Source organism: Glycine soja, chromosome 19 (genome assembly GCF_004193775.1).
Source record: "Glycine soja cultivar W05 chromosome 19, ASM419377v2, whole genome shotgun sequence".
In the NCBI taxonomy this organism is placed as follows: domain Eukaryota; kingdom Viridiplantae; phylum Streptophyta; class Magnoliopsida; order Fabales; family Fabaceae; genus Glycine; species Glycine soja.
In genome coordinates this window covers 44,378,622-44,404,221 of record NC_041020.1, presented here as the reverse complement: position 1 = coordinate 44,404,221, position 25,600 = coordinate 44,378,622, and the positions used below count along the sequence as shown (strand labels likewise).

General features: G+C 30.6%; 2 protein-coding genes and 1 pseudogene across 3 annotated transcripts; 1 reads left to right on the top strand and 2 right to left on the bottom strand.

Moving 5' to 3' along the window:
* Positions 1-954: 954 nt before the first annotated feature.
* On the bottom strand, positions 955-1,791 carry LOC114398864. Its single transcript, XM_028360977.1, has 2 exons — positions 1,767-1,791; positions 955-1,685 (listed from the first exon to the last, which is right to left on the bottom strand). The coding sequence occupies exons 1-2, from the start codon at positions 1,789-1,791 to the stop codon at positions 955-957; spliced, it is 756 nt and encodes a 251-aa protein (XP_028216778.1).
* A 6,265-nt stretch (positions 1,792-8,056) lies between these two features.
* LOC114399160 lies at positions 8,057-11,697 on the top strand (annotated as a pseudogene). Its single transcript, XR_003663651.1, has 6 exons — positions 8,057-8,460; positions 8,964-9,032; positions 9,222-9,287; positions 9,884-10,005; positions 10,742-10,870; positions 11,303-11,697. The product of XR_003663651.1 is annotated as a ras-related protein RABC2a-like (transcript).
* A 4,128-nt stretch (positions 11,698-15,825) lies between these two features.
* LOC114399832 (zinc finger protein ZAT5-like) lies at positions 15,826-17,145 on the bottom strand. Its single transcript, XM_028362049.1, has one exon. It carries the CDS (start codon positions 17,085-17,087, stop codon positions 16,002-16,004), a length of 1,086 nt encoding a protein of 361 aa, XP_028217850.1. The 5' UTR covers positions 17,088-17,145; the 3' UTR covers positions 15,826-16,001.
* Positions 17,146-25,600: the final 8,455 nt, after the last annotated feature.

The window sequence follows — 25,600 nt, the reverse complement described above, 5'->3', positions numbered from 1 at the left end:
AAGTGTGGATGGATTAGCAATGCTTGCAGAGGAAGGTGAATCTTTTGTCTCCTTTATTGACTTATATTATTGCTTTTTCTAGTACAACTTATAAACATGAACTGATCCGTTTAAAAACTTTGCTATGCTAATAATGATTTGGTAGACCCTCTGGAGGATGAAGTATCCTATCCACAAGGCCTTGTTCTAGTTCCTCGAGGAGCAGATGATGACAGTGTTGTTGTTGGCTCACACATGAGGGGTAGCCGGTTGCGAGCTTCATCTGCTGGTGACGAGGAGGTGGATCTACTTCTACCTGGTACAGCAAGGTATGGTTTCTTGATGTTCTTGGCTCGGTCGTTTCACCTTCAGGTTAAATAACTGTGTCCACATCTAGCGCTCAACCATGTCTGGAACAGAATTGTCAAAACGTCTGTGGTAAATAAAAAATTTAACTTTTAACACTATGCATAATTAATACTTCAAATTCTACGTATAATTAACACAGGTCCATAAGAGCATCTTTTACACTTTTGCTCCCTCCAACTTGACATTTCATAATAGCATCATCATTCTCTTCATTGTTTCCATTCTTTCTTCTCTCTTCCTTCACACTCACAATCATCTCCGTCCATCTTTGTTTCAAGATCATATAAGAAACAAAGTATAAGACTGAATAGAAAAAACTATTTGACTAAGCTGTAAAAACAGACTACGCATCAGACTGAACGGCCTAAATGCAGAAAAATGAGAAGGTTGTAAATTAGAAACCAGCAAATATAAATACACAAGCTATGAAAGCCCCTCACTGAGCAAAGTAAAAAGCACGCATGACTAAGTTAAAAAAGAAAGCATATTAGCCTACAATTACAGCCAGCTTTTTCTGAATATAAGCAACTTTCTAACAAACTTTACAAGCAATGACACAAACTACAAAGACACTAAAATATTTTATTATAACAGCTTGGAAAAATCTCAATTCTCAACAATCTCACACTCTCTCTCCATTTTCTCATTTGGGGTCTCTTCTTTCCCCCTCTCCAATGCTTCCTTGTATGACCCTTTTACACGACTCGACAATGAAATGTCATGAACCGCTTTATGTTCACATTCTGGTATCATAGGAGGAAAATTTTCCAAACTCTCATGGTTAATATCATCCGAGGAATCCATGGGAAGGTACCCTTCATTGCAACTCCTATCAACACCTATTGTTTTCTCGTTTACTCTTGAATTTTCATGTCCCCAATAGTTCAACGTGGAAACCAATCTGTTCAACCTTGAGATTACAAGGGTCAGTGCCCAATCCAAGAATGGCACTTGGTGGATTATTGTAGAAAACTTGTTCACCGCACCATCAAATTTTTCTGGCAGGAACACTATCATTAGCACAATTTCATCAACTATGTCGAACACGTGGGTTGAAGGGGGAAACAATTTCTCCGTAAATTTTTCAATTGCTAGAATGGCATCATCGATGAAGGAGAGAATTGTTAGCCATTGGATTTGCATGGCGTAGATAAAAGGGGTGGCAAATTTGGCTAAATTTGCTACCCTTCTCAATGTTGAACCTAATGGTCCATTGATATGTTGTGTTTTTTCTATGGCAATGTCAACAGTTGCTAAGATGGAGACTCCACTAGCATGTAATGGACGATGCCTTGAGTTCATTCTTGCGGTTGTCTTAGCCTTAGAATTCTGAAAATCTATATAAAAGAAATACACGAAAAGACAAAAAAAAAAACATTAGTATAAAATTTCATTATTAAATTTAATTGTCTCCGAACGTGAGATCATAAATTGGCTATTCATTTTCTTCAAATGGTCACATGTGTGTTACTGGTATCATGCAGACTACCAGATTATTGCTACATGATATGTTGGAGCCATTCATAAGAAGACCATATATTCTAATGATTAAAATTGTTCTTTTACACCATATGTTTTAATTATTACCACAATATAGCAGACTAATACGTATATTTTTTCTTTCCAAATTGTTGAGCAGACTCCAAATTCAGCTTGGTGTGAACATGCCATCAAGGGCAGAGCAGATTTCAGAAAAACAAGAAAAGCAAATGTTCCATGAGGTGTACGATGTGGTGCTGTACCTTGGTATCATTGACATATTGCAGAACTACAACATGACTAAGAGGATTGAACATGCATATAAATCTCTTCAGTTTGATTCATTGTCTATCTCAGCTGTAGACCCTACGTTCTACTCTCGTCGCTTCCTGGAATTTATTCAGAAGGTGTTTCCACCAAATGCAACGACAGGTTAATCAAGATGATTTAGGGGTTATATTTTAACCAGTAAGTTTATTTAGAAAGTGTGTATATTTGCACTTTTCATGCTTGCTCCAGAATTTTTATAGTGGGTGACCACGTGGGCACCTTGTTGATGGTGGTAATAGGAATCGAGTGAATAATGAGGTAAATAGATTTATCTCATGTAGAGTTATATATATATATATATATATATATATATATATATATATATATATATATATATATATTATTGACTTAAGTTAAAGTTTTTAATAATCTTAACCAATTGTTCTAAAATATACTCTATTTTAAGAATATTATTTTGTGGATGTATGATTTGATACATTTTTTATCCGGTTCTTTTTTTTTCCAAGAATATGTTGATAGTAAAAGATATTATAGTTGTAAAAATTATATTATAAATAATAATAGAATAAAAAATTACATATATCAAAATTCTCTCACTCTTATAACTTATATGTGAATAAAATAAAAGATAAATATAACAAATAATATTAGGCTATTGGTTAAAGGATAAAAAATGAAAAGATTTTGTCGGAGTCTTACAAATAGTGAAATAAATATTTATTTATGATTTTATAGTTTTAAATGAAGTTTAATTAATAGTAAAAAATGTGTTAGAAAGAATATCTTACTAGAAACTATCTTATAAATATACCTTGATTATGATTTCTTATTATTTAAATTTTTAAATAAAAATTAAAAATAAAATAAATAAAATGTTTAATTGCATTTTTAACTATTCAAGTATCACAATTATGTGATTTTTGTCGCTCAAAGTTTCAATTGCACAAATTCTACATCAACTATCATATCATTAACACGTTATTTAGTGCCATGTCTTTAAAATTTATAACAAAAAATATAAAATAAAAATAAAAATTACACAATTATGATATATAAAAATATGTAATTCTCATAATTGAAATCTAGGAAACCAAAATTATATAGTACTGATCAAATATATTATCAAGGAGTTTAGTTAATTTGATTTAACGTGTATAAACTGTTATAAATCTCATGATTTCTGGCTTTCATTCACATAAAAAAAAATCTAAATAAAAAGAAACAAAAGTAAAAGTAAAAGCAAATGGTGGGAGTGTCTTTGGGCTGGCGAATGGCGATGCTTTCTTGGCCTAAAAAGTGTGGAGTGGGGGCCAAATAATTGTTTAAACTGAGGCTAAGCTTGCATTCATAGCTGCCAAGATATTTGCGCATGAAATAAGGGCCAGGCATCGAAGAGATAAACTACATGATTTCATGTTCTGATGTTCATGCTGATCAATATATGTGATGAAAACAATCTATTTTCTATGCAGAATAAATGCGTAGCAATATTGGGCAACACATACCGCTATACGTCAAAATAATATAGCCATCAAAACATGGGGCATCACTTAATAAATGATTAATCGATTTTTTTTTAAGTAGACGTCGTCATTTGCCATGCCAAGAGTGTTTTCTAGTTGTAGCAAGCAATCCACCATCATTACGAGCTTCCATAATTATAATTAACGTCTTTTCTTAAAAACTAAAATAAATAGATATAAAGGATGGAAATTCCAGTTAAGACTTAAGAGTGATGATACCTATGAAAAATATTTACATAAATCTAGAAGCTAGTCATATTATTAATTAATAAATAATGATTAATTAATCCATGATCAGTTACTATGATCTATCATTATCATTTTTATTGTTCACAAATAATCAATCATTATCAAAGATATAATTGACCTAATTCATTGAATTTAAGATTTTTTTTGGTGAAACAATATTTAAGTTTATTAGGTTTATACTAGTATTTTTGAATACTCTTACTGGGTAATTAGTCACAATCAGCTTAAGTAGCTTCATAAAAGGCGTGCCTATTTTAATATGGTATAATGGTCCTATAATTTATAGGAATAAATTAAATTGAAGGGTAACTTTATGTTAGTAATATCACATTTATAGTCTTTGATATTTGTGTTTTTCTTTCTTTGATTTTATTTTATATTTTTTAAGAAAATCCATATAAAATTCTTAAAAGGAGAACCTGATCAGTCTTTTTTCAATTCTAGAGAACAAATCCAAAAATAATATCTAGCTCATAAATACTTATCCATCTAAACAGTCTATGAGGATAGAAAGTGTTCTCCAAAGGAAACATTTTTGGTTTAAAATATGCAATGATGGAGGGGAATAGACCTCTTACCCAATGTCAACAATGGAAGTTTCGTGTTGACATGAAATGGGCCATTCGTATTGGTGCCACCCCGTTTTGATAGCTACACTCCAGCTCATGTCTTGGCCAGGGGTTCAGCAAATGGGGTATACAAAGTACACATGACACATATAATCACGAATTAAGATCTTAAGTCAATGAATTTAAATTATAAAAAATAAAATCAATTGGTTCAATTATAGAAATATAAATAAAATAAAATATAAAATTTTATTTACAAATTTAATAAATTTAAAAAAATGACAGGTGCAAGTGCACACCCTCATAGCAACATAGTCCCCCACCGGACCCATATCCATAGTTGTTTCCGTTTCCTGTGTAAAGAAAGCAATATCCCATCTCAATTCTCAATTCTCAATTCACTACCTAAACTTGTGAGGATGTATGTCATTCTTGCATTCCGTGTTGGATTCGTATTATAACACGAATTAGATCAATCTTAAAATATGATACTGTATGTAATGAACATGTTATTAGAAATGAATACGGTTCATGTGTAGTGTAGGTAAAAAAATAACATTATATGGGTTTAGAGTGAAACAATATATAAGGTTTCTTATGTAATATGTATAAGTATACATACCTTAAAAAAAAGACACATAATTTCATAAAATTGACATTTTATAACAAAAAATATTATTATCTATCATCTATAAAATAAAACATACAAATTATCATAAAAAAAAGTAATTTCTTGAAGTAATTCGAGATACAAAATCATTAATGATGAATTGATGATATTATTACCATCAACATCATAAAATCATTAATTAAGTATACGAATCATCATCCGATTGTTGTCTGTCATTTTACAAAATAAAATATGCAAAAAGTTATCATAAAAAGTGTTTTTTTTTTTTAACATTTCAGGATGCAAAATTATTAACGATAATGTTAACATAAAAAAACCAATTAACCTTCTGTGGTGACATTAATGATCTTAAGTAGGATTTTTTTAATCCTAAATATGAAAAACTTAAGTTGATATGTTCCGACCGCAAGTACATATAGTAGAATTATTTAAGCGCAATCTACAATTTTAACAAACTCAAGAGTTTGGATAACTTGCATTAATTTAGTGGACAGAGTCATTTGCAACTCTTTACATTTAGAGGAAAGATTATCCAAATCAACATCCAATAAATCACTATAAGAAGAGGTAAAGTGATAATTAACACAATGTCTTTCAGTTGATCATCATTTAATGACTTTAACGTTTTTGAACCAAATAAAAATTTAAAAGATACTTTCAAATGTCTTTAATTGCTATGGAAAAACGGTGGAGGTTGAATGTGAATATGCATTTGATTTTTTTTTTTTAACTTAATGCTTAGATGAGTTGAAATTTGAGAATTGAAAGGATTGTAAAAACAAGGAAGATCAAGTTGAAGCATCATTGTTAAATTGGGAAGTTGAAGACTTTTTTTTTATCCCTCCTCACATTAAAATTGTCTAGACTTTTTTTTTTTGGCCCCCTTGCAACCATAGATCCTGGATCATCTTTCGTCAAAACTACTCTCGGAGAGGTTAAGTTTAAAGAAATTTTGAACTCGAGAACAAAAAAAGGTCAGGTTGGTTTTCTTCAATTTGTAAGCGTTAACTCAATTCTTGGCTTAACTTGTTTGTCTTCGATTTGGATAGGGTGGAAAATAGATGTTTTATCTTAAAAGTTCTATATAAAAAAAGAATAAATGAAACTAAAAATTAGAAAATTTTATTTATTACTTTTTTTGTAAGAATTTTATATTTAGTATAGTCGGATTGGATCAGATGCAAATTTTCTAAATTTGATATCCGACTATGTTTTAAAACCAATTGAATCCATTAACCCTACTTAATTTGGGTTACATCAGGGTGGTCACAAAATAAATAAATTAAAAAAATATTACAATGAATTATCATTGTTGCCTACTAGTCACATCTTATAACATGCTTGTGTTCGCGCTTAATTTTCGTTGTACGAATTCCTAAATCACATTACAAAAAACAATTTATTAGTTGGTGCAAACACAAGCACTATTACACCTAGATAAGTAGATATGAATCTAAATTATAAAATATCTGGGTTTGCAGATTTGACAGATGGGACGAGCACACCCATATTAAAAGGAGAAAGAAGCATGATAATGGTAGATTGTGGAATGGGCGTAGAAAAGTATAAAATCAGATTACGAAAGAATAAGGCATCAATTATGGTAGTGTATGGATTTATGTACAAGTTCTACGGTACTGTAAAAAACTTGAATTTTCAAGGGAGAGGAGGCAGTACGAGAATGAAAGGCATCAATAATCAATTATGGTGTTTTAAGATAAACAACTAATTAGTTATAGTAGTTGGCAGCTATCACATCCTTTATTTTAAGAGATTTATTTAATACAACAAAACTATAATTTTTTTTATAAACTACAGAAAAATAAAAATGAATAATAGAGATAAATAACAAAGAAAAAAATTACATCAATTCTAATTTCAATATGAGTATCCATCCAAACCAACCTTAGAACCAAATTCGGTTAGCGGGCGAAGTTAAATCTTTGTCATCCTAACGTATACCAACCGTTATAGAATTATTCCAACATAATAGAGAGTGAAATTAGATTTGATTTTTTTTAATAATATTTTCATTTGAGACTCATGAATAAAAAAATATAATTAATTAAAAGAGAATTTTTTTTAAAAATAAATTCTCCGACATAATAAATATTTTACATTAATATCATGATAAAAAAAAATGATACTTTTAAAGTTCAAAGTCTTTAAGTATATAATAATGTTAAATATTTGAAGAAGAAAAAATTGCCCATTCTTACAAACAAAATTTTCCACTATAAAAATACATGTGATTCCATATCATTAAGGGGAAGTTTTTATAGTAAAAAATAAAAATCATACATAAAAAAGTCGATTCCGAGATAAAATAAGTTTGGTTAATCTTGATATGTTTTCTGCAAATTAAAAATGTATATAAAATATATAATTAAAACTTTCCATTTCCTTTGGAAAGTTGAATTCCTACAATTTTCTTGAAAATGCTTTTGTGGGAAAGTGAGATAAAATTAATTTTTGAAAATGATAATTTTCTGACAATCTTTTTTATTAATTACATACCAAACATGATAGTTATAATTTTTTTAAAAAAAATTCCTTCTACTAAATAACCCTTAAAAATTTAATAAGTGATTGAATATAAGTGATCAATGAATTAAAATTAAGTTAAATCATTCGAGGAGTATTAGAGTTATTAAATCCTAATTAGTAAGGATCTCATTCCTCAAATAAACAGGGGTTACGACCAAATAAAGGTTTAAGGTGGAAGAAACATAGGCATGGTAACTAAAAGCCAACAGAAAAAAGCAGCTAGTTTGAAGATTTAATCGAAACCCAAGCCGGGGTAGAACTTGAATAGCATAGCAGGCAGCACTGCTTTGAGAGTAAACGACAGCAATCAGTACCTTGCACGTGGGGCATGGAGTTTGGACATGGGACAAGACCCTCGCATGAAGTTGGGAACTCAACATATTATTATACACTACACGTATCATATCACAAAACAGAAAAAGAAAAGAATAAATACGTTGTTGGTGTGTGGGGGGTGTGAGCTTAGGACAAGTGATTGTGCCTGAACTCAGCCAAAGGGAGAAAGTGTGCCCTTTTATCTTCTTTCTCTCTCTCTTTACACTTTAACACACCAAATAAATGAAAGGCGTAGCCTTGCCTAGCCCAACCCCATAAGCCTCTTTCTTTTTCTCTCTCTCACTTGCATACGTTCCTTTCACTGTACTTTTTGACACACACGTAACACATTCATCAGAGGAAGAGAGAATGAGTTCATCCTCAGGTCAGAGCAGTGGCTATGATCTCTCTTTCAAGATCTTGTTGATCGGAGATTCCGGTGTGGGAAAAAGTAGCCTACTAGTCAGCTTTATTTCAAGTTCTGTTGAAGATCTTTCCCCCACCATTGGTAATTGTAATTCATTCATTACATTCATGATTCAACCCCCTATTTTCTTTTCTTCTATTTTTTTTTTCTAGTTTTGTTATTTCTATGTTCAACCTTTGCATGCTTTGAATTTAGCTGTCGCACTTGTTTTTCTTATACATTGTTTGCAACCAAATGGTGTCTCTGTCTCATGCTTGTCGATCTATTGTTTAAAGTGACGCTGATGAAGTTTTGAGTGTTGAATTTGTGATTTTTTTTTCAAATTATTGTCAGTTTAAAAGTTGCTTTACATTTCAGGCTCATCCAAGTTCTTCTATGTTTTACTTTGCTTTCATGATTGAATCTCTTGGTCTTTGGTTATTGACTCTGCCTAGGACTTGTGTAGGATTGACTGGTCTTTTGTTATGGTTCTTTTATGCCACTAGAACTAACCAGCAATTGAATTTATGTTCCTCTTGTATTGTCTATGCTGTTTGTCTGACTTGAGTTTTGATATGATCTGATGTCGTTTCTATAATATGTAGGTGTTGATTTTAAGATCAAAACGCTCACAGTGGGTGGCAAGAGATTGAAATTGACGATTTGGGATACTGGTAATATAGAGTCAAAATCTTGTGCTTTCAGTTCTTAAAATTAGACCTTTTGTTCAATGATTCAATCCCAGCAGCATGTGATTCGAATAGATACAATAAAATGTCTCTGATAGTGTTTTGGTTATTCATTGACCAAAATGACTAATTTAAGTGGTATATTGACTTAAAATAACATTACATCTGTTGCAGCTGGGCAGGAAAGGTTCAGGACTCTAAACAGTTCTTACTATAGAAAAGCACAAGGAATCATTCTCGGTATGCTAACTTTATGTGTATATAAGAATGTAGGATTATTTTATTCATCCCCAACAGAGACTTCTCTAGAATTTCTTTAGGGAGAAATTTGTGTTTGCAACTAATATTGAACTCTGTTTTAGCATTATACTTCCATCGATGCTCTTCATATTTGTTATTCAAGTGTGATGCCTGACAAAGATGGACTAAAATTAAGCAATTGCAAGGAATTATAACATTTATTACTAACCTTTGTTTCAAGGTATGCTTTTGATGTTTTATGTTAAATGTTTGAAGTAAAATAAATTCTGCAATTTTATCAATTGTTAGATAGGTTTTACATTAGCAACTAGGGAAACAAGGCCTTTCTCAATTACATCCCCTGTTGCTTTATCTTTTTGGTAGTAAAATGGTTCTTGCCATTGTCTTTCGTGTCCCTTTTATGGCATGAAGAATTTCTTTAACATATTTTCTTGGGGCTGAAGGTGGCCTTCTGAAAGCATAATTTTGTAATATAGTTAAGATGGATAAAGCATGTATTTGAATTATTGCTAATTAACATATTTTAAATTTTAATAATTTCTACTTATAGAGTGCTTCATTTTCTTCACTTTTAGTTTATGATGTCACAAGGAGAGAAACCTTTACAAACTTATCAGAAGTGTGGTCTAAGGAAGTGGAACTCTACTCAACTAATCAGGATTGTGTGAAGATACTAGTTGGAAATAAAGTTGATAGAGTAAGTTTTATGCTCCAGTATTGGGCCTGAATATATGACCAAAGGCAATGAATTTGTAATTGTCATGAAATGTTCCTCATTGAAATAGTTGAAAATTCAAATCTTATGATTCTTATCTGCATTAAGACAATGAAGCAAAATTCAAGTTTTGTCTTTCCATCTGAAGCAAATTAAGACATTGTCTAGCTTATCAAAGCTCCATACTATTTTGCCACTATAATCTATCTGATGACGTTCATCAGAAAACTGGATCCTTGCATTATCAGCCAGATTAGAGCAAAATAGAGTCCTGACACTTTCACTGCATACTCATAGTAGCATTTGTTTTTGAACTCAATGTCAATTCAGTGAATTATGAATATCTGGATTGTTACATGCATGCACTTTATGCAGCACTGTCATCTGGAACCTTCCCTATTGTCAGAGCAACCTAATTAAGCCAGCAATTAACAATTTAATGGACATTCTGAAACTGATGAAGGGCCTTGTGGAGATATATGAACTATGACATTGACATTGTCTTGCATTGATGTCATTTCCCAATGCATATAGCATAGGTTAAGATTATAAGATGCTTAAATTTATCAAAATAATAATAAAAAAATATAGACCCCCCAACTTTCTAGGATTCCTAGGAATGAATCCTCTCACATGAGATTTTCACATGACAGGCAGCACTGTCCCCATAATTTTTACGGTTCATTAATTTCTTAATGACTTATTTCTCTATTTCTAGGATACTGAAAGGGCTGTGAGCAGGGAAGAGGGTTTAGCACTTGCTAAAGATTTGGGGTGTTTGCTTCTTGAATGTAGTGCCAAAACAAGGGAAAATGTGGAGCAGTGCTTTGAGGAACTTGCTCTAAAGGTACAGTTTTTAGAAGTTTGCTTCAGTGCTGTTTATGTCTTGTACATAAGACAACTTTCCAATTAACTGACAGTAGGGTCATGAATTCACCCAAGCTTAAACATTTGCTTCAAAAATATAATATTTCAAATGAAGAAGTTGTGTGAAGTTTAGGTGTTTTAGCTAGTAATTCTTGGGCTTACATTAACAGATGTTGATGCAGAAGTTCCTACCTAATATTTGCTTCAGTTATCAGTAAGAATAGACATAATAATGAAGAGTGAGTACGTTATCTGGTTTTATGAAATTAGGTTAATATTCTAAAAAAAGTTTCATTATTGATTATAGGAAATAATTATTACTTGGAAAATATAAGACATGATATTTTGAATGAGTGAATCGTTTGCTGTGTTTTGTTTTTCCTATCATGACCAATATGGCATCATTTTGTAGATAATGGAAGCTCCTAGTCTTTTGGAAGAAGGATCAACAGCAGTTAAAAGGAGTGTTTTAAAACCAAAACAAGAATCCCAAGCATCCCAAAATGGTGGTTGTTGCTCTTAAATTGATACTTGCTGGCGTGGACATTGAATCTTCTTAACTAGCAATCTTGGACAAATCTTGTATATGTAAGCTTCTTCCTTAGTTTCTTCTGCCATTGTCTTTTGATTGCTTAATTACTTGTATTACCGGAAGGAGGAATTGGCAACAATGGTGTCTATTAGCTTGTGTAAATTTGTTTGCCTATGAATGACTGTATCATTTATGTGTTGCTCCCAAGTCACAAGTCAATCCTGATACTACAACTACAGTTTCATGCAATTTTCTATTGCGCACACTACACCTAACTAATCCGACAATTTGGTTAACCCCATTGAAAGGAAAAATGAAAGTATATAAGCTAGAATTTTATTTTACTCCAAAGTACTATTTAAAGCTCTACTTAACATAACCAGCTTTTGGAGATTGGCATTGCAATGTAGGACATGACCCGCACAGACTTGGTACTTGTAAACCGAGTAATGATTACTTGTGCAATCATGTACTCACAAACTATACAGATGGCTTTGTCAAAGAATACAGTGCTGCCCCACTTACAGTTATAATATAGTCTGCGATGTTATCAGTACATGTTTGAGAATATGTTGTGGAAATATCATTACAAATTTGTACGCAACTTTTTGTTGTATAAATACAAGTGTGGCTGCCAAATTCCTTGCAAACTATTGTGTCGGTGTCCCAACTTCTACCTTACTTTGAAATATTTATTGCACTTGAAAATTTAAATACAACCGCATCAGTGAGATTATGCAAGAAGCATCTCACAGCTCAATCTGATGTTGCCAGCAAAATATCTAACATACTGCATAATTAGTCTAACTAGACAAAATGAAACTATATAATTTTTTTCCTAAACATGTCCTGCTACATCCAATTTTTTAGATCCTTATAAGTTTCTTCCTCAATAGAAAATTACTAGTTTGCATCTGCAAATTGTATACAACACTATATTCCATAATGCCAGGAAAACATATGATGATTTGTCAGTACCTGCCAGAATTCATAAGCTGGTTTCAGGGTCGATGTTATTGAGGAAATTGAGCCTCTGGGTGGATCAGCTTTACTGATCTTTATGGTTTGAGACTATATAATAAGTTAAGAAATCAAAAGTAGTATAGAAAGTCAATCAAGTACTTGTATAAGAAAATGCAGGAAGGCAAACATGTACCTCTGATTTTTGGATCACACTAAGATTTGTGTTACCTTTAAATTTGTTTTGGCACTCTATTCAGAAAAGTTTCAATCACAGTGCAGAAAAAAAATGTCCAAAGAGGAGCATACTGCCATGTTCAAACTTCATCTAACTAAGTATGCAACAGGAACAGTAGCTAAAATCTGTTGAGGTATTAAAGATATCAAGATATGCTATTTTTAACAAATTTCACTCATTTGCTTTTTGCTCTCATCCACGGCAACCTTGATGTCCCCAATTTCTTTGTCTACAATGACAGCAATAAAATTTAAGAATTTCACGCAAACTATCCAAATTTTCTCTCATTATACCTCCTAGTGAGTTTTACTTTGATAACCTCAATATTTGCGAAATTATAGAGTTTTATCTTAAAGAGATTTATGAAGTATTGATAGGACCTCAACAAGAGTACTGGACCGGAACAAATAATAATTAAAACGAGTTAAATCTGACTATTGTTTTCACTGCTTATGGCATGTTTATAGACGGATCCCCTTACCATGTTGAGCATTTTGTTTCAAAAAAGAGTCTTAACATCTTGAATTTTCTATATTTTAGTACCAACTTTAGTATTATATTTTAATCACCCATTTCATCATTATTCTACTACTATAGAGCTTTGAATTTTTTGTATTGTCCTTTATTTGTGTAATCTAATCTTTCTTCTTTTTCTTTTTTCCGCCCACTATAGTTGGGAAAATTTATTTTTACAATTTTAATTTTCATCTCCTTTTCATATAATTTTAAATATTTTAAATTTATATTTATATTTGTTAAAAATATAAAAAATTATAACTATCATTACTAGTTGAATAATAATAATAAAAAAGGAATAAACAATTTGATAATTGCTCCCCTTTGTATCTACTATGGCTCCGTCTCTGGTTCTTAGGGATCAAAGTATGATCTAGAATTTACCAAGCGTAATTTTAATTGGAAACAAAAAGGATAATTTATGACTGATTGGTTTGAAGAAAAATAAGAATTAAAATTTATAGAAAACAGAAAGATTTACTTTTGGGTTTAATATTTTAATACGTTAGAATGCAAGAAATTGGTTTAATGCAATGGGAGAAAACATTAAGATTAGGGTTCATTATATTTCACCTAGAATTTGTAATTTCTAATTTGAGTTTTTAGTTTAATTTCTCGCTATGTCTATCGGGTTTTCTAATTCATTCAACAATTAAACCTTCATCCATAATTCACCACCTTAATTCCTTATGTGAAACTGAATATATAAGAATAAGCATTAAGATTAGAAATTTGAGGTTGTCGTTAGGCACGCATTACTTGGGCACCTATATAGCCTCTGCTTGAAAAATTGGGTAGTCTCGGTCTTCTTAGAACTCATCCTAGGCAGTCAACGCTCTGTTTGTGTTTGAAACACTGCATTTTGGTCTCTTTTCTTGGTTATTTTACACTTACTCTCTTCCCTTATTTATTACCCAACATAGAAACCTAAGAAAAAGAGAGATATAAAAGTAGAATTCTAACTAGCTAAATTTTGGAAAAGTAAACTAGATGGTTTCTTCTACTTTGACACGTACATTTTTTTTTAATGATCAATCTACGTCTAAATTTGCAATAAATGGCTTAAATCTTCTTTAAAATCTCAGAAAAAATACATATTACATGGAATTATCTCACATGCTCCGTCGAAGGTGATGCTATGATCGAAATTCAAGTCATGTGCATCAGTTTGTGAATGCATATTTTCATGGGGTTATTTGGTATACCTAAACAATCTTGTGTTGACATTTTTTGTCCAAGCAACAACTATATTTTGGTGTTGTCAATTCACTATCCAACAAGGAAACGCCTCTTTTTTTTTTTTTTTTTAAATGCCATGTTAAAACTTAAAACTATTTAAAGCCTTACATTTTTAGTTTCTACTTTCTCACAAATAAATGGCTTCACAAGAACCTAGCATGTAACTTTAAGTAGCAAAGTTTGTGGTACGCGTTCCATGTCCACACGTTTCAAAAATATAAAAACTTGTATTCAACATTCTCATCTCACCTAACCAATAAAAAAATGCCAAGGGTCTAGCTACTTCTCAAAACAAACACCTTGCAAACAAAATTGCACCTGATCGAAAAGAAATGCTAGCAAATACCCACCTAAACACAAAATTCTCCAACTTAAGTGAATCAATGATATTGATGAATGAAAGCTATTTATTCATTCACAACATAATAACTCTAAAAATAATTGTGTAATAGCGATTAGTCACAAATCAAGTTCAGAAAGAAAACGTTGTCAATTACTTTAATTTTCAAACAAATATTACTACCGTTGACGACGCTGAAGAACAGGGGAGTGAGACTTCACACTGGACTGAAAACGAAAAAAATATATAATAGGTAATATGATGAGATAAAAAAAAAAGTGTTTATCTGATATCTAAAAATTATCCCTCTTAAAATGCATCTAATTAACCTAATTTTGGATAAATTTTTATATGTTTAGTTTGACATAAAAAAAATAATTCTACACCTAAAGTTGATTTTGAATTGAAGTATTTAAAAGTAACTTGTGTTAGATAAAAACAAACTATACAAACTCTTACTACCAACTTATTTTTAAAATAAAAATACTTAAACACAAATCATTTTATTTCAAAATCAAGAATAAAAAATATATACACTTAACTGAAGCATTGACTGTGGAGAAACATGTAACAACACAAAATAAAAGAGTAACATTTATTAAATTAATCAAGTTACCATAAAAGCCAATGTTAACTTATGTCCTATTAATTGGTTAAGGAAAGTAAATCGAAAAAGATTTTCAAATACACTTTCATATAATTTTCAATGAATTTTTCTCTTTTAATTTCTTATTAAGACGAGCGATAAACTGAAGGAATAAGGCAAGTTTTGACTGAAACAGCTAATTAGTACACATTGATTCGATGACTCAAGTTCTGTCAGTTAGGCAATGGCTTTGCTTGCCATAGGGTTTTTTCGCTTTCCGTTGATGAGTTTGATGGAACTTATCTTTCTACCACATTCATATATAACTGCAGCTTTATTCTCTTTTGCTTTAATATTTTCCCTACTGATCTCTCTCTCTCTCTCTCAGTTTTCTCACATGCATGACGGTGGTGTGTGTGATCGACTTAAAAAAGGACCAATGAACATTAAATACCAAAAACTAGCTAGAATGATAATTAAGATAAAAGAAATGAATAAAATTAATTGCGAATCACATATTTACATCCCCACTAATTGAATAAATTCGAATTGGATTGTGTACCATAATATGAATGGAAAGAATCAGCAATTAATTGTGTACATACAAGGCTAAAAACAATAATAAAGGTCAATACTAAAAACAGATGGATGAGAAGTTCTCGGAGAGGCTAATTTATAGGAAAAAAGACAGACTTGAACTTTAGTAATGGCAATCCACCAAAGAAGTTGCTGAGAAGACAATAACTTTTTCTTTGGCCTGAAAAGGAAACAAGTTGGATTCTCTGAGATGATCATCCTCAGGTGCCGGAAGATTCAAGTCCAAGTTCAAAACATCTTTGTGTTTCTTGGCTTCCGGAACTTTAGGGCTTCCATCACCACCATTTGCAATATTAATTGCCCCAATAATAGGTGCACTCAGAAAATTTCTATGCTTTCTCATGTGTCCCCCCAACGCTTGCCCAGATGAAAATTCTGCCCCACATATGGAACACTCATGAACTTTAGCTTTAGCATTAATAGTACTCCTAATGCTGCTGCTATTATTATACAAAGCCGTTGATAATTGTAAGGTGAGGGGGGTGCTTGTGGGGTCACAATAATCATCATGATTATGATTATTATTATTATTATCGACTTCATAATTCACAAAAGTAGTTGCAACTCCTTGCTTTTCTTCTGCACTTGCCTTGGAATATTTCTTGTGGCTGGCTCTGTGGCCACCAAGGGCTTGAAATGAAGGGAAGCATCGGTTACAAGTCTTGCACTCGTAAAGGTATAACCCTCCCTTGTTGGTGCGTGAGGGTTTTGGAGTATTGTTGTGACCTTGAGCTAAGAGAATCAAACAATTTGCCATGTCCTCCTCTTCGTTCCTTGATTCATTTGAGGTTGTTGGAATATCAAAACCTACGGAGTTGTCGGTGCTGCTTCTTCCTAAACTGGAACATGTTGTTGACATGGTTAACCTAAGTGGGGATGGAAGCCTTTGTCGCTTGGTGCGCTTGCCCTTGATGATTTGCATGTAATCCTTGCACACCGCATGTAATTCCTCTTGCTTTTGCATGGTAAAGAGAGAATGGAAGAAGCAATGAAGAGAGTGGAAGCTGATGTAAATAATGGCACCTCTAATAGCTAGTAACGTATTTTGGGTTTGCCAGAGTTGCGTTTCCAAACTTGGAAGTCTTATATTACAGGTGTGAAGTGAAGAAAGAGAGAGAGAAAGATGCAATGTCAAGCATGAGGAGGCGAGGAAACGAGTGAGATTCGGTTGGCTTTGAAGCAAACCCATTACTTTTTCGCAACGATTCCTTCCTGGAGGATTGGTTTGCAAGCCTGGAACCACTCACAATTTCCAAACTTTCACCTCTCCTTTTATTAGCTTTTCCTTCTTAGATTGTGTTTATATATATATATATATGTTTGCTCTTAATTTTTAGCTTCCTTTACTTCAAGCAATACATCTTAATTTAACTAATTCTAACCTCATTTTAACTAACAACCAATCACTTCCAAGTGTAGGATTATTTTTATGGGTAGAACACAATCCTTAATTAATTATTTCGAGTTGTAATACGAGATTATCTGCTATTAATTCATCATTCGAGCTATAGCTGCCATGCTATTACATGATTGATTATTTATGGGTATATAATATAATCAAGACGGCCATAAACACGATCCAAATACCATGGGTATAAAAATAAGCTTACGTGTGCGTAGTAGTATAAATTGAAGTTATTTTCATATTATAATTTTTTTTTATCAGATGATTTTTTTTTCCTTCAAAAACTACTGAACTAAAAGTTCATATTTATCTCTCTTTTTTCCTTTTACTTTTTATGTTAATTTTATTGATATATCTTAAAATTAACATAAATAAATATAAAGTTTTCAATCAAGCATGAGGAAATCATGACTATATCAAGTATGTATTTACTTGCATCATTAAAAATATTTATAAAAAATTACACCTATTATAAGTAACAAGAAATTGTGAAACATGAATAATTATTTTATTTAATAACAAGACATATTAGCAACATTGTTGCTCAGAATTCGCTCTCTTATATACATTCACGCGATTTTAATTAGTTGTGCCAATTGAAGTTATGGAAGAACCATACATCTCTTAAGAAAATTATCATGTATTGAAAAGAAAAGAAATGTTAGGTTGTGTGTGTGTTTATCAGAGTGCAGCTAACTGTTTGGTGAAAGAGCTTCGATATGCCACCTGACTTAAGTAAAATATTAATTAACAACACTATATATTTATCAAAATTTTACACTTGCACTGCTTAACAATTCTTTAAAAAATATAAAATTAAGCATGACTCATTTCGTTTTTTTTTTTTTTTTTTTGGTAATGAGAGAGAACATAGAACCAATAAAGGAAAAAAATTACACCCTTGAAAAACTGCACTCCCCTAGCATCAGTCAGGAGATGTTGTTTCAGACCAAGTAGAGGGGATTCCAATTCTAGTATCGCACTTCCAGAATTCTAACTCATTCTAGCAAGGAAATCAGTACAAGCATTGCCTTCTCTCAAGGTATACTTAAGTTGGAGTCGCCATCAACTCTTGAACACTAGCTATAATAGTTGCGTATTGATGCCTACTATTAAGGTGTTACAATTTTTTATATATTTGAAAATTAAATTTGTATTTTTTATTTTTCAAGAATTAATTTGTCATCGTTTTATATTTTTTGGGATAAAAATAAATATTTATCTAATATTTAATGATATCATATACTTTATATATATATATATATATATATATATATATATATATATATATTAAATAGTATATTGTCAGTCAAAATAAATTAATGTAACAAAAATCAATTTATACTAATAATTTAATATTCGTTAGAAATTTATGCTGACAAAGACAACCTCAATGCCTAACCTTTAGCAAATGGCTTCTTCTTTTTTTTTGTTAATGCATGGAAAAGTAAGTAATTAACATCATTCCAGAAGAATGATTTTCCTTGAGAAGGGAAAGAAATGAATGAAGAAAAGTAAAGAATAAGGAGTAGTACAGATGGAGGTTGCTGCGGCGGTGGTGTAGAGGTTCCTTGGTGTAACGTATAGACTATAGAGTATGAGAAGATAAGGAGTTCAGAGTGGTAGGGGAAGATAGATGAGATTCTTAGCGTAAGGAATTCTAATGAAAGGGGCTTTGAGTTTGAGAGAGGCACGTAAAGGGTCTCCGCCAGAAATTCAGCATCAAGTTTAGGTTTTTGTTGCTGGTATTGTTAGTGCCTCAAAGCAAAGCATCTACCTCAGTACGTGCACATTAATCTTAATAAAACTCTTGTTAATTATTGTGGATTTAATTATTAATCAATCAAAGCAAGAAAAATACCTATATGTAGCCGCACTAATTCTCCACCTTCTCGTATCTAATTAGAATATATATATATATCATCAATATATGTTGCTTTGACAAGAGACAAAGCGACTCTGTTGCCGATCACCAGAACACCGTGTAATCCAATAGATCTCATTTGTTGTCACACCCATCCACTAATTAATAGTTTGTGTCAAACACGCTATAAACACCCTACATACCCATTGATTCTGTTTTCAGTATCATATGAAAATTTACAGTGTAAATTTAGCTGGAAAATTTTTGTTCATTGGGAGGAAAATTATTGAATAGTCCGAGATCAACACAGCGTAACATATAGTCAAATATTTTTTTTTTAATTCAAGAGGAAAAGTTAATAAAACTTAGTTATGTGTGTCATATGTATATTGGTCAAGATCAAGGACACATATCCAGATTTAATAATTTCTTAGAGGGTTGAACATGTATATGATATTGTAATTCAGATGAACAAACCACATCACCAGCCATTTGAATCGTTGACACGAACGAAGGTATCGATTGTTACCTTTATAATTAATAGAAAACATTCTTTTGGTTGTGTATACAGATAAAAACACCAGGACTAGCATGGTCAATTAATTAGCTAAATAGACAGCAGCACTACATATTTACATGCATCTGACCTTTAATATATTCTGTGAAATCTGCATTTATACAATTTAAGATCTTTTTTTTTTGTTGACAGAACACAATTCTAGATCTTAAGAAGCATGATACTTGAAACTAAAAAAAAGGGCTAATTGAAAGTTGAAAGTAATGGAGCAGGAGTACTCAAAGCAATCAAGGAAATTAAAGATTCAAAAAGAACGTGCCCCAGCACAGAAACTTTAAGCAGGTTCTAGCCAACGAGACTGCTATAATTAATTATAGCTCTGAACAAGTCCATGCAAAGTAATATATTATAGTTATCAGGTGTGGTTGGAGTAGGAGACAAAACTTTGGTGATCTTTTTATCCTCACTTTCTTCCTGCGACTTCATTTTCCACAACAATCGCGATATGGCAAAACTACTACTCTTGTGTATTGCTTTTTTCTAGAAGCAACAGTAGTTAAGGCGTCCGTTAATGTCGTCTAGCTTTAGGACTAAACATTTAAGACTATTTTTTTTTCTTCAATTTGGAGACAAAAAAAAATAGATTTATCCAAAATTTTAAGGACGGGAAACATAATTAAGTCCTTTTGAAACTGATCGATTTAAAATTTAGCTAAGCAAACACATTTTAGGAGCGAACTAAGACCCTGTTTTTGGAGTTTTTAGTTTTAAGTTTTTAAAATTTTAAAAACTATAACCAGTTTTGAATTTTAAATTTGTGGCTTTAGTTTTGATGATATTAAGTTTAAAAACTTATCGTCAATCTTACAATTTTTCTTTAAAATTTTAATAAAAAAGTGTGAGACCAAATCCACCTAAAAAGTGTGAGACCAAGTTTTAAAAAGTCTATGATAATAAGAGGACCCGAAATGAGGGTATAATAGAATAAAAAAGAATTAAGTTTTTAATTAGCTTTTGAGAGCTATGCGCTTGTATCAAGTTATGACCAAATCCACCTAAAAAGGTCTAGATTTATTGTGCACTTAAAATTTGAAGCTCAAAATCCTACATTTCATCTTGGTTAGTCAATTGTTAGTTGAAGACATGTCATAAGCCTTTAGGTGGAATCATAAGATCTAGACTCAATTTCAGCTTTTAAGATTTTTTTGCGAGCTAAGCCTAAATCAGATTTTAAAATTTGAGGTAAAAGGCCTATATTTAATTCATGATCAACACTTCTGTATTTTATTAAACAATTTCAGATTAGGTTAGTCTTAAACTATAACGGGTCGGGACAAACGCTCAAATTCAATTTAGACATCTAAAATGAAGTTTAACCTCAGTGAAAGTCTAATTTATATAAGTTATTTGTGTGTTAAGCCTAAATAAGACTAAAAAGTTTCATATTTAACTCATGCTTAAATTTTAAAGTTGAAACCTAATATTTCATCAAGCGATCATGTCATGCTTGTCACAACTATAGCAGGTCCAGCCAAAGAAATCACTACCTTCTAAAATGAGACTCAAGTATGTGAAAGCTTGAATTGTATGAATTTTTTGTGGGGTAAGCTCATATTGAGATTTGATTAGATCTAGTTAAAAAGATCATATTAAATTTATGCTCACAAATTGAAAGCTAAGTCATATATTGATTTGAGTTGGGCTATTTAATAGCGGAATTGAAAGGGATGAGAAACTTCTAAAAAGTTGAAACTAGAACTAGAATTTTTATTTTTCTATTTTCAAAATTTAGTTAAAATGGCATTGAAATTCGTTTAAAAAGTATTTCAACCCAATTTTATTCAAACAGATGAAACGGTTTTATTGCTTATAAATCTTCAACATCTGGTACGGACTCTAATAAGTTCCTTCCCCAATTTCCAATGGATTAGTAAGTATTTGTATATTGTGTAGCACTTTAACAGGTGAAAGGACAGGCAACTCAGCAATTAAAGACATGGATAGTTCTCCAAAGATAACGACTTTATGCCAACTCCACCCAACATTCATCAATTTAGTCCTTCTTCTTTGCTTCTTTTTGTCACTATTTGCGTGGGAGACTGAAAGAAAATAGAAAAATGAATTCAAAAACAATCAAATATGGTACCAACTACGGGTTTATGGATGGAACACTTTAAGGTATCGAAACCTGCCGATAAAAAAAAAGTACCGAAATCAATTTAATTTTGGTCCTTTTCATTTAATATTTTATCATTAAAACTAACGATTTTTCCTCCAATACAGGAACCAAAAAGTATTTGAAAATAAAAAAATAAAGATTTAAATGCAATTATGATCTCATTATTTGTTTCAATCCATAATTTTGATCCTTCCATTATAAAATTGAAACATTTGATCTTTTTATTTTAAAAAATTTATTATTTTAATTCTTCTATTTTAAAATAAGACATTTAGTCGATCTTTTATTTTAAAAAATTTATAATTTTGATCAAATTCTCAAATTTGTCTATATTTTATTTCTTTTGGTTTGACCTAATTGAACCTTAAATTTAACATATTCATTTAAAATATTCTCAAGAAATGATATGATTTAAAAAATAAAAACAATAGAATGTAGGAAAAATTAAATATTAAACTAAAATTATAAATTTTCTAAAATACGGATCCAAAATTATGAATTTTTTAAAATATAAGAAACAAATGTTTGTATTTTGAAATAAGGGGACCAAAATTTGAGATTTTTTAAAATAGGAAGACCAAATGTTTGAATTGTGAATTGAGTAAAATAAAGAGATCAAAATTACATTTAACCCTAAAATAATTTTTTAAAATTGAGAAATAAAACCAAAATTAAAAATACCATTAACTCCTTTTTTTTTTTCTTTAAGGAAGAGAAACGGGATCTGATAAAATATTGAGGGGGTACCTTTTCGGTTCGTAGAACATCTGGGCTATATATCCAAAAATAAACAAAGATGTTCGATCATGAAAATGACTTTTCTAAATACACCACGGGCATATTATTTGTGCACCCAACATTAAAATAAAATTCTAAAAATATCTTTAAGTGTTCTTTATTTTTACAGATTACATAATCTGTATAACTCATACAGATTACATGATCCGTAAGTATTTTTTTAAAATTTTAATAAATTAATTTTTTAATAGTAAATATTTTTTGTATTTCTAAAAAAAGTATACAGATTAAATAATTCATATGAGTTATATCAAAATTAATTATCACAAAATTTATTATTTAAATTTACATGTGCATTGAATATATATTAGAAATTTTTAGTGTTATATATAACAACATTATTTATTTTATAACATAATTCAACTATTAGTTTAGTTGGTTAGAGTGTCATGTTAATAACTTGAAAGTCACAAGTTTGACTCTTGCTTGAATCATTAATTTTAAATTAATTTGTAAAATATATTTTTAAATTTTTTTTAAAAAAAAAAAACTTATAAATTAGACTCATACGGATCACTTAATCTATAAGTCGCATATGGATTAGTTGATCTGAATTCTTTTATGGAAGGATAAAATGGAAAATTTACAAAAATTATTAGGTGTACCAACAAATTTCCGTGGTTGTATATAATAATGCCGTCATGAAAAGTATACATGAGCCCAATGTTGTTGTCCGGTAAAAGAGGCTAATGCACGGCTACCATAGTTGCAAAAGGGATAAATTCTTGATGTGCTCAAAATGTAAACATTATCGATCTTTTTTTTTTACGATAACATTAAAATATTTATAAATAAAAAATTATGAAAATAATATATCCTAAATTATATAATTTATTTATAACTTTATACTTAATTTTAAAATTTATGACTTTATATAATATAATTTTACACTGTCATATAATCATAAATCAATTAAGAAAATTTAACTCAATTGATTAAAAAGAATGTATAAATTATTATAAATCCTTAATAATATGTTGGATTTCTACATATAAAAAAATCACAAATCATTATTTATATAATTTTTAAAATAATTTCATAAAAATAAAATTTATTATCCATGATGAGTTTGATAAGATGCGAGTGTACACTTTAGGGTGCATAACATTTTTTTATATTAATAATGCACTTTGTTTGTATTATATTTTTTCCTTAAACTTGGTAATTTATTATTATTTAATGATAATAATAATATTTTCTTTTATATATTTTATTTTTTATTTATATTCCAAATTTGAAATTTTAAAATGCCCATATAGTATAAAGGAAAAAAATTATAAAGAAAAAAAAAATTAACAAAAATGAAATGCATGATAGCATATCTTACAAATTGATATGATTAGCTAAGACTATATATATTCTTTAAAAAAAATCGCTAAACAAAGTAGCAAAACAACTGTTCAACCATCTTTGACTTTTGTGTAAAAAAAGTTTTTGAATCTTGAATTATTTTCAGAAATAAAGGACATTTTAATTAAACAAAATTTTAAATTTATATTTAAAACCATCACATTATCTTTTAGTGCAAACCAACTGTTTTTACAAATAACTTTATTCCCCTTTTGTAATTTTACTTTTTTATACATAAACTAAATAAATTATCTTGAAATCATATTTCTTTATTGGGTCTCAAAAGAAAAGTTTAAAACATTATCTAAATCTTTTTATTAAGGAGCTATGTGAGAATCACATTAATGGATTAGTTGAATGAACATCACATCTTGTTTATTACTTATATTATTTGTTAACTTATTCATTCTCTCTTGTTATGACATTTCTTTCTCACTTTTGACACTCCCAACAATCAGGACAGGAGGGTCCCGTCGGAGTGAATAAAACCCAATTGTTCATAGAACAATGATATTGCCATGTTTGACCCGTAAGAAACGCACATAATACCTTAAGATCCTTGTACATTTTGGGAGAATGAACCTCATCACAAAAAGTGTATGGTCGTGACTTGTGAGGACCTCACTTGAATGTGTTTTTTTTTAAGTAATAAGAACTTACATGTTATCTCAAAAGTTACGTATACTTGTATAAAAGAAGTTATAACTTTAATTAAAAATGCTAAACTCTTGGTATGTAACTTTTTTAAGTTGAACAAAAACATTGTTATAAAAACAAACTACATGGCAGAGTCAATTACACACGAACTTAACTTGGTGTTACACCCTAGATAATTTCACAATAATACAAAACAAACAGCATAAGACCCCACAAATCCAAACAATATCTTGAACATGTAGCACACGAGACATGGTGCCCTTGTTGCCCTAGATTCATAATGTGAGTGTGGCCGACCATTCATCCTGGACCAGGAACCTGACCCTGACACACAGCCACTCTCTTGAGTTTGATGTTGCAACTTAATTGTAAGAACTCGATCACAAGAAACCAACCACACGCCACTACGTAAATCACTTTCTTTTGCAAGCCACAGCCATTTTAAACATGTTTATAATTCTAGCTTATGTTTGATGATGGAATGTGTGTGGTTCAGAATAATCTTCGCCCTGTGAAAATATGGGGCCCTTATTAACCAAAGACTTTTTTTTATTTATTTCGGCCGAATGAATTGACAGCTGAATGTGGTGACATGTTTCTGTAAACTTATTTCCCTTTCTTGACGATATGCAACCCCAATATGATAACGACACAATTTCAGGCTTTTAGCAATATAAGATTTATAAAAACATCTTGCTAATATTGTTTTATGCCGATGATATTATTTATGTATGCAAACCGAAATCGACCTATTGGAGGGTTACTTATCAGTATTAATTAATAACAGTTTCACAGGAAAATAAAAATATTGTTGCTTTTCGGTAATCACTTAGCTATTTAAATTTTATCAGAATGAAATGCAGACAAAACCACATATAAACGACAAGGTCAAAACATTCTATTATATTGATGATTAGGTGGAACAGAGCATA